Source organism: Ostrea edulis, chromosome 5 (assembly GCF_947568905.1).
Source record: "Ostrea edulis chromosome 5, xbOstEdul1.1, whole genome shotgun sequence".
NCBI classification, from domain to species: Eukaryota; Metazoa; Mollusca; class Bivalvia; order Ostreida; family Ostreidae; genus Ostrea; species Ostrea edulis.
This window is the reverse complement of record NC_079168.1, coordinates 89,482,853-89,493,410: the sequence shown is the minus strand read 5'-3', so window position 1 is coordinate 89,493,410 and position 10,558 is coordinate 89,482,853. Positions and strand designations below refer to the sequence as shown.

The 10,558-nt window shown below is 35.5% G+C and overlaps 1 protein-coding gene across 1 annotated transcript; it reads right to left on the bottom strand.

Annotated features, from left to right (window-relative positions):
• On the bottom strand, window positions 1-3,118 carry LOC125661832 (uncharacterized). Its single transcript, XM_056139231.1, has 3 exons — window positions 2,376-3,118; window positions 2,030-2,248; window positions 1-1,503 (listed from the first exon to the last, which is right to left on the bottom strand). The coding sequence occupies exons 1-3, from the start codon at window positions 3,072-3,074 to the stop codon at window positions 970-972; spliced, it is 1,452 nt and encodes a 483-aa protein (XP_055995206.1). The 5' UTR covers window positions 3,075-3,118; the 3' UTR covers window positions 1-969.
• Window positions 3,119-10,558: the final 7,440 nt, after the last annotated feature.

The following is a 10,558-nucleotide window of genomic DNA, read 5'->3' as shown; positions in this document are numbered from 1 at the left end:
TTTCTGGAAATAATAAATAACTTTTATATCAAACAAGAAATAACAAAACAAACATTTCCACATGTTAGAATTCATTATACAGGATTACACTGAAAACAATTATGAACAATAAATATGCCTAAATGCCTTATTTTGGGGTAAAATGACTGGTTTTTACACAAAAAAATCACAGATTTCTGGAAACATTGAATAACTTTTATAGCAAACAAAAAATAACACAAAAATTAACTGCATTTAGTAGAACTCACTATACAGCATTATATTTTAAAAAAATTGTGAACAATAAATAAGCCTAAATTCCTCATTTTGGGGGAAAACTAACAATTTTTGCTCAAAAATTCACAGATTTCTGGAAACAGTGAATAACTTTTATAGCAAACAAAAAATAACACAAAAATCAACTGCATATGTTAGAACCCACTACACAGTATTATATTGAGAAAAACTGTGAACAATAGATAAGCCTAAATTCCTCATTTTGGGGGAAAACAAGCGATTTTTGCACAAAAAAATCACAGATTTCTGGAAACAGTGAACAACTTTTATAGCAAACAAAATATAACACAAAAACCAACTGCATATGTTAGAACCCACTACACAGTATTATATTGGGAGAAATTGTGAACAATAGATAAGCCTAAATTCCTCATTTTGGGGGAAAACAAGCGATTTTTGCACCAAAAAAATCACAGATTTCTGGAAACAGTGAATAACTTTTATAGCAAACACAAAATAACAAAAAAAACCAACTGCATATGTTAGAATCCACTACACAGTACTGTATTGAAAAAAAATTGAGAACAATAGATATGCCTAAATTCCTCATTTTTACACAAAAAATCACAGATTTCTGGAAACTGAATAACTTTTTAAGCAAAAATATTGTAACAAATTGTGGCATCAATGACATGCATTAAGACTTCTTACATAAAAATACTTTAATAGCACCTTCCACTATACATGTGCAGACTACTCTTCTGTGGCACTGTCCTCACTTTCCGATTCATCCATCAGTTCTGGAATCACAGCAGCATCTTCCAGATAGTTTGCCCAGTTCTGCACACCTGTGATGGATTCTGTGTGCCGTCCATATCCTAGATACCACAGTACTGAGGCCACATGCGCACATGCCCCAACAACTCGTGCACCTGCCCGACACTGACAGTACCAGCCTGTCACACTTCCACTGGAGTACTGAATCCACAGTAGGTACTGCTTGGAAGAGATGTGGCGACTCTGGATTCGAACACGCAGGACATCAGGAATCTCAGAATTCACCATGATGCTGTAGTCACCATCTTCACTGAGATGCTCTGTAGTGTAACTCCTAGCAAGTTTCAGTTGGTATATACCTACTGTCAAATTGCGGAGTTCATCAGGAGAGAGCCTTGGAAATTCCACTACACAGTCTTCAGCATCTAAGGCCTTCCATGAGCTGATTCTTCTATGCAGTGCCTCAGATTCCACTCTTTCTTGGAGCATGTTTCTCTGTGATGCTAGATACTACAATAATATTGTAAAAGAATAATTGTGATGCATAATTGCTTTTTGATTTTGTTAAAGTTAACAATTGATAATATAAGGTAATAATATGAACTATTATATGATTAAACACTGATGTGTAAACTCTGGACATTTTACTCATAAACTGAATAAAAGTACAAAGCACTCTTATGTTAAGTTTGTTCGTAAAATGTTCAGAGTTTACACATCGATAAATTGTTCAAAAAGAATGTTTGATTCTTATAATTCCAATTCGTTCACTGCATTAACAATTTTAAAGAAATGAATAGTTTCCCCACACAACGTTACTTGATTTCAGGCATGTATGAATTCATCGCGTTTTCGGAATTATTGATATGTAAATTCTCGTTCAGCTTTATTTTTGTCCATTCAAAATAATTATAATAAATAGCATTGGAATTATAAATGCATATCTTTTACAAGCAGATTCTCATACTCTATACACTTGATTTATCTGTGAAAATATAATAAAGAAGTGTATATCACAGATTGTTGACATCAATACCTTCATTTTGGCACCCAAAATCTGGTCACTGTCTTGATTTCCCTGGTTAAGAGGTCGTCGGTACTTATTACAGAGTGCAACAATCAGGCAAACATACTCTCCAATGTAGGGGATCTGTGTATTTGGCACAACGTTCTGTAGGTACCTCCACTGCTTTAACCGACCATTGACAGATTCAACTATCCACCGGATTTTGGTGACCAATCGAGCTGAATTAGCCTGAAAACAAGACTTTAAAAATTATAAATCTGCAACATCATGGTTATTTCTTTTAATCTATAATGTGGTCATAAACCCTGTATTTTGTACATTCAATTACTTTAAAATTCAGAAAAGTACAATGTACCTCATCCACTGTGTGTTGTTTATGCCCTTTAGGGAGGAAGGCTGGCATATGGGCTTTGATTCCTAAACTGTCAAGAAAGTCAATGGAATCCCTGAATCCACGGTCTACTACCAGGATATCATCTTGCTGTAACCAATCTTGAATATCCTCCACATTGGTTTTGATGGAATGTTTCAAAATGTTTGCATCATTGTTCTTGAGGTCAGCGAGATATGGCCCGAGAACAGACACAATGTATCCTGTAGTTGACACGATAACCATAGGCTTCACTAGTGGACGGTTTTTGTGTTGACTGAAGGAACGGCGTTGGAATTTGAAGTTGCTGCTTTTCTGTATGTATATGTATGTTCCATCCACCACAAGGATTGCAGGTTTCTCTACGATACTGCCAAATATCTCTTGAGCTAGTGGTCTTGTGTGGTTCTCAATAACATCTCGTCTTGATAAATGACCAAAACCAACATAATTTGGTGTAAACGTTTCTGTCAACTCCTTTCGTGCTGTTCTTAATGCTCTCCTTACGCCACTTTTTTCAATGTTAAATAGTGTTGACAACATTTGATTTGAGAGGCCAGTCCTTAACTTCACCAACAAAAGGGCAATGCATGTTCTTAAGCTACGATTCTTTGTTGATCGGATTGACTGGCAATGGGATATAACATCATCAAAATTTTCCTTTGAAATCCCGGTTAAAGTCATATAATCAGAATCTGGAAGTCCTTTGCTGGTATCAAAGTCTAATCTGCTTTGTATTCAGAATTTTTCTGGAAAGGGGCGGGGGAGGGGTTGTTGACTAGAGTGCACATTAATTTTGTTTCGCTATCAACAACAATTATTCATCGTGTTTCAATAATCATAATAAAATTTAAGGACAATATTTGTTTTGTTTTTTTCCATTTCACTAATGAACATAATTTTTTAAAGTACTTCATACATCGTACATTCTGGACTCATATCTTGCACGTATTATTCTAATATTTACATAGAGGCTTTTCTTCCCTGATTAAAACAACTAATATAACATCATAATTTAACAAATTAATGCGATTCTCACGATACACTCGTAAATGAGAGAGAGAGAGAGAGAGAGAGAGAGAGAGAGAGAGAGAGAGAGAGAGAGAATACATGTACATATACAGAGACCCGGTTCGGAATACACCAACATTGAATTTGAAAATTTTATCAATCGTGTGGTCAGGTGTTTGACCTAAATGAAATATAAAAAAGACTTAATTTTGTAAATACTACATCCAACAGTAAATTACAAACAAATACACCAGGATAAGTACATAAATATTATTTCTCTTCTACATCCTTATCTATTTATGAAAATGTAATGTAACGCGTTCATTTGGGAGAGAAAAATCACGTAGTTGAGTTCGATTTTGACATTAAAAAGGAAAATTGGAATAAAACACAAACATACAATAAATCAGAAACATACATGTGCATACAAAGGAATGTCATTGAATATAACACTCTTATCTTTTTCTCATAAAAAGTTAGATTAAAGCGGCTATTTAGAAAAATAAAAAACATCGAGACCGGGACCGGCTTTTAGCACTGTTTTTACTTCTTGGTCCAACCGGTCCCGGAGTTTTCACATATTATTTTACGAAAGACGACAATAATATTATCAATCAACTATCAGAATGCAGGCATGATATGTCATATCTAAATTAACGAGAAATTGGGTAAAATATTCTGATGTATTCTGTTTTTATCGAATAAAAAAATCTGGGACCGGGACCGAAGACCGGGTTTTAGTCACGGGACCGAGACCGAAGACCGGGACCGAGACCGGGTTTTAGTCAGTACCACCCCAGAGAGGTGTTTTGATAAGCATAACAGCCAGTACCTACGGACATTCTTTAGATCTTGAGGAAGCCCTGTATTCTAGAGTTTTGATAGCATTGACCTGTCCACAACTACTATTTTCGTGTAATTCAATTGTTTTTAAAAAGACCCCTGAACAATACAATTTTAATATAATTGTAATTTCCCCCTCCATATACGTTTATCATAAATTAAACAATCAGAAGTCAAACAATAATTTGCCCATTAATTTCTAAAACTTGCAACTCATTGAAATAATTTATATTATCAATTTATGATAGTTCTATAGTTATAAAATAAATTATTCATTAAGCCAATGACTGAGAGTAAAAGAGAGAAAGAGGGGGGGGGGGGAGGGTGTAGACTCTGTGTCATCTACCCATAGGGATACAACCATTATACAAACACTATGACAACAGAAACACTGCAGACCACCCTGAGACCCTTCCTGTGTACATCAATAATATACAGAGTACCCTGATCTCTTGGCCAGGTAAATAACAATGACCATAGATGAGCTCTTCTCACATCCAGTGATCCGTGAAGAAACCATATGGTATTATTTTTGAGTCTTTAAGTTCGTTTTGAAAACGAGGCTGAGCTGACAAACATCACATGTGTTGTGGATGCGAGAAATCGTTACTGAATTTGAAACCATTGCTCTGTTTTAATAAAGGAGTAACTTTGATGTTGCAATAATTATTCATTGATAAATGCAAGAGAAGATATACACAGCGCAAGATGAAGTGTCCCGGTCAAATTAAAAGAGCGATTTGTCATGCGCACAGAGAAAATTTTATGTGTAGATTTGTACAACCATGAAAAGGAAGATGAAAAGGTGAAGATAACGACCAGTGATCAATCTCATACCTTCTATAAAGGTGAAGATAACGAACAGTGATCAATCTCATAACTCCTATAAAGGTGAAGATAATGAACAGTGATCAATCTCATAACTCTTATAAAGGTGAAGATAACGAACAGTGATCAATCTCATAACTCCTATAAAGGTGAAGATAACGAACAAAGATCAATCTCATAACTCTTATAAAGGTGAAGATAACGAACAGTGATTGATCTCATACCTTCTATAAAGAATACATGTACAAAATATGGGCAAACATCATTTGTAATGAGCATTGGTACATTTGAATTATACTTATACCTGCAATTCAATGGGGGTTTCCCCCAAATATTTCTACATTCATAAGTTAGATATTCTACAGTAAAATGGTGAATTCTGGGGATGCTTTCCTGAATGTTGTTTTCAGGATAGTACCTTCACTAGGAGTGTAGTGTGCGGACAGCCTTAAGAATGTCAAGAATGAAACTTGCAGAAATGCAAGTTATTTGGATCATGAACAACTAAAAATAACGAAAAGTTATCAATCTCATAAATCTTACATAAAGGATACAAAATTCAGAGAAAGGCAAACACGGACTACTGGATCATGTACCAATCACATTTTACATTCATTGTTTGACGATTTGTATTATGAGGAGCAATAGAAATTGAAATTGTTTTCAGATTTTGTTGAAAGACAGAGTTGTTATTCTAAAATAGGGAAGTGGAAAATGAAATTCGATTTTTTTTAGCATCTAATTGTCAATTTATATTATAAATAGACGCACTTAGCAAACAGGGTACAGTATATAAACATATTATTTTAATTGGGATGATATGAGGATATTGTTCATTTCCTCTCATTATAATATTTCTTTGACAGTGCCATTTTTAACAATTGATATTCAGTGCAGTGCCAAGCGTTCAATGAGGTATCAATTGCCGCTATATGTACTCTTCAATTAATCAACGGAAATAACACCGAACAGATAAAAAAAAAAAAGAACAATATATATATTAATTCTTAGAATTAGTCATTGTTCATTCACTTCACTTCCTGTTTTCAACAAATTAGTGCCATAATGAAAAAGCTCGTATCTATTTTGCTTTACATTATTCATTTACTTTTCCAAGACTTGCGATTTGTGGATGGAATTTGCGGTGGATATGCCGAGTTGAATGGACGTATTAAAAGCTGTTATTTACTCACACCGTTTGTTTTATTGAAATTCTTCTTACTCCAACAGGAAAGACGGTTTAAAGTGTTATTCTGGGTTTAAATGGGATCCTCGCTTTTAAGAAAGCATTGGAAAGAATATTATCTTATTAGGCTAATGGTATTTTGCGAAACGGAATGAAACATTAACGGAACCGGTGTGGGGTACCTCGAGAGGGATCCACTGTAAAAAAGTAGAGGGTTGTAAACTAAAATCTCGGACTAAAAAGTGTTTCTATATAATTGTGTCCACTCATATGGGATTGTGATAGTAATTAAGTAAAGGGTTCTAAAACAAAATTCCGGGCTTTAAGTTCGTTTATTTAATGTAAAATTGTGTCCCCTCTTTCAGGAACTTTTCTTTATTCTGCTTTGATATCTGTAGCTACTGAGTCAACTGTATTCGATGTAAAATGCACAATTTCTGCGCTGGTTCCGTTCTGCAAGATACCAATATCTGTGTGGATGTTAGTATTCAACGGAGTGGAACGAAACACATCGAAAATGAAGTGTTATTATACATATGCAAGTAGTGTCTTGTTTCATAAAAGAGTTCGGCATACTATTTCAGGGATTTTTATTAATTTATCTTTTATTATTATCATTATTTTTTGTTTTTGCATTTGCTAGCAATTTAAAAAAAAAAAAAAAAAAAAAAAAAAAAAAAAAACTCCTTGTGTTAGTAAAGATTTTGAATACTTGTGTTTCGTTGATATTGTTATGCTCACGGTTTTGTAAATTAATGTCACATTACATGTTTTCCCTGTGTCTGTCGAAGCTTTCTTTTTCTACGGTTTATATATTAGTTGATCACTCTGAAAATAGGCCGAGTGATAACTACAGATATCAACGCAGACGAAAAACTCACATGATTGGACACAATTGTAAATCAAAACTACAACTTTAGAACCAGCTGGTATTTTATTTTACAACCCTCTACTTTTTATAGGCCAAAATGAGTGGGCACAATTATACATAAAAGTGGAACTTTAAAATCCAGTATCTTATTTTACAACCCTCTACTTTTCACAGTGGATTTCCCTTCATGTTACCTCATAACCGGTTCCGTTCCGTTTCGCAATATACCACACATATACATATATGTCTATACAGTATGATAAAATACTGTTATATTGGTATCGCTGTGTGGTTACATGTATCTAGGACAAAGGCAATTGAACCTGTCCTAATGGGACTAATACTCCCACGAAGCTTATACATGCACCTATGTTGGTAGATATTTCAAACAGGTTATAACTGACCAAGTTTGATGATTATAGACCAAATAATTGTCCAGTTTCGAGTTGGACAGAATTTTGTCATATCGTCTTAATCGAAGGTCACAGTGACCTATCATTAAGATACGACCCACCCTCTACCAAAGATCAGCTGGACAAGAGGCACATGGGCCAGATCGCCCACCTAAGTCACCTTGGACTATATCTAAAGATTTCCCCTATATATTCACATGTAAAACTTTGGTCGCTATTGTGGCCCCAACCTACCCGCGGGGGCCATGTAAATGGATCTACCTTCTCCGATGATTTCCGTCTCAATTGCGGTGTACCACAAGGATCTGTCCAAGGACCTCGGCTCTATGCCATTTTCTCCAAACCTATTGGTGGAATATGTCGTTAAAACAATGTTCTACATTGTTGTTATGCAGATGACACACAAGCCTATCTAGTCTTCAAACTTAAAGATGACTGGCAAAATACCGCTAGCCGCCTTAAGGCTTGTATGGACGAAATAAAGATGTGGGTGTCCGCTAACATGCTACAATTAAATCAGGACAAACCAGAGTTCATTGTTTTTTCACCGAAAACCATAGTCACTGGCTCACTATCGTACCATCTGAACTATGCCGACACTGTTATCAGTGAAGCACCGTTTGTGAAGAACCTAGGTGTATGGTTTGATAAGACACTTTGCATTCAAAAGCAAATCTCATCTGTGTCTCGTGCTTGCTATCATGAACATCAGACGAATACGGTTGCTCATTACAGAAGATGCGTACAAGGCCTTAGTATGTGCCCTCGTGACATCTCGGCTCTACTACGCCAATGCCCTTCTTTCCGGTATTAACACTACCGACTTGGCAAAACTGTAGCGGATACAGAATATGGCAGCACGAATCATCACCCGTACCAAGAGAAGTGATCACATAACTCCAGTGCTGATTTCTTTACATTGGCTTCCTATTGACAGGCGCAACCAATACAAAATTATCCTCTACTCATACAAGGTGATTCATAAGATGGCACCAAAATACTTGGAGGAGGTGATCACTGTTTACCAACCAAATCGTTCCCTAAGGTCTGAAAATTCACTGACATTAGTTAGACCTAGATGTCGAACCTCCACATATGGAAACAGGCGCTTGGATGTGGCAGCAGATACACTCAGGAACTCTCTGCCTCATACCCTCCGCCGTTGTCAGAATTTGAACACTTTTAAAAAACATTTTAAAACACATCTTTTTAGACTTGCATATTATTAGTATATTATAGGTGGTTAAATCTTTATGGTTTCTTTACCATCATTTTAACATAACCTTTTCAAGTGTATAATTGTATATTTATTTCAACTATTATATTTTATATCATTTGATTTGTACGGCGTGGAACTTTCTTCGTGCACATCATGTTTTAGATTTTAGTAATTTTACTTCACATTATTGATGTTTTGCTAGCATCGTTTTGATATTGTCTGTCTTAATGCTATTACAATTTCTTTTTACTACTTTTATAACATGCTGTATCATTTTTATTGTGTGCAGCGCTTTAGAGTGGTTTTTTATAGTCATATAGGGCGCTATAAAAATAAGTATTATTATTATTATTTACTATTAAATGTAAACTTCTTTGGCCCAATAGTTCTTAAGAAGATTTTCAGAGATTTACTCTGTATATTAGTATGTAAAACTTTGATCCCCTATTGTGGCCCCATCTTACCCCTGGGGCCATGATTTTAGCAAACTTGAATCTGCACTATGCCAGGAAGCCTTCATTTAAATTTGTACTTTCCTAGCCCAGTGATTCTTGAGATTTTCAAAGAGGTACCTATATATTCGCACGTAAAACTTTGATCCCCTATTGTGGCCCCATCCTACCCCCGGGGTCATGATTTTAACAAACTTTAATGTGCACTATGTCAGGAAGCTTTTATGAAAGGAAAGGTGAAGATAATGAACAATGATCAATCTCCTATAAGCAATACAAAATAGCTTGTTGGGCAAACATGGACCCCTGGACACACCAGCGGTGGGATCAGGTGCATATGAGGAGTAAGCATCCCCTGTCGACCTGTCACACCCGACGTGAGCCCTATATCTTGATCAGGTAAACGGTGTTATCCGTAGTTAAAATCAGTGTGCCAAGAACGATCTAACAATCGGTATGAAACACGTCAGACAGCATTTGACCCAATGATATGTTGTAGTGGCAAACTAGATCGTTATAACGACCGTAGATTTTGCGAAATGTTGACTTTAATCGACTCTTGAAACCCTTGTACCAACAACTTGTTTGTCAGTAGCTTGCCTCGATTTAAAAACTGACCATACGCAGAACAAGCTCTTGCGTATCGAATCAGTTGAGAAATATAAACACCATATGCAGGTGATAGTGGAATATTTTTACATAAATATGGGAAGGTAACGGATAAGCTGAAATCTTCCCGTTTGTCATAAAGTTGAGTTGTCAGTTTGCCGTTAATGTCTACTTTCAATAAAATATCTAAGTATGAAGCAGAAGTGGATGACTCTGTGGTGTCTTTTATTTCGAGCTCACAAGGATATATTGAATCGACATATGAATGAAAGTTAGTATCGTTAATAGACAAAACATCATCGATATATCTAAATGTCGAATTGAACGCCACAGCAAGAGATTTTTTCTTCACACGTAGAAATTTTTGAATAAATTCTGCTTCATATGAATAGCTAACAAAGGAGCACAATTCGTGCCCATGGAAATTCCAATAGACTGTTGGAAGGCCTGATCACCATAGACCACGAATATATTGTCAATGAGGAACTCTAGCATATTTTTTATTTCAACTTCAGAGTACTTGTGTGTGGAATCAGAGTGGTGTTCAACAAAGTAATTTTTTGGTTGACAGATCACTAGATATGAATATTTCCGTTTTCCATTTTTGCCGAAGAAGCAGCCGTCCACGATGTCAAAAAGTGTAGTCTTTAATTTATGTAAGGAATGGTTGTGTAAAGCGTTGAAAAGTCATAGGTTTTGATGTTATTGATTTGGGAAAAGTTTTGCAATTTCAAGT

What these genes read in the sequence shown, in the direction of transcription:
- LOC125661832 (XM_056139231.1), bottom strand. Translation starts at nt 3,074, where the DNA reads ATGACTTTAACCGGGATTTCAAAGGAAAATTTTGATGATGTTATATCC. An exon ending in AACAACACACAGTGGATGAG is followed by an intron (nt 2,249 to 2,375) that starts GTACATTGTACT and finishes TCTTGTTTTCAG; the next exon opens with GCTAATTCAGCTCGATTGGT. An exon ending in TTTTGGGTGCCAAAATGAAG is followed by an intron (nt 1,504 to 2,029) that starts GTATTGATGTCA and finishes ATATTATTGTAG; the next exon opens with TATCTAGCATCACAGAGAAA.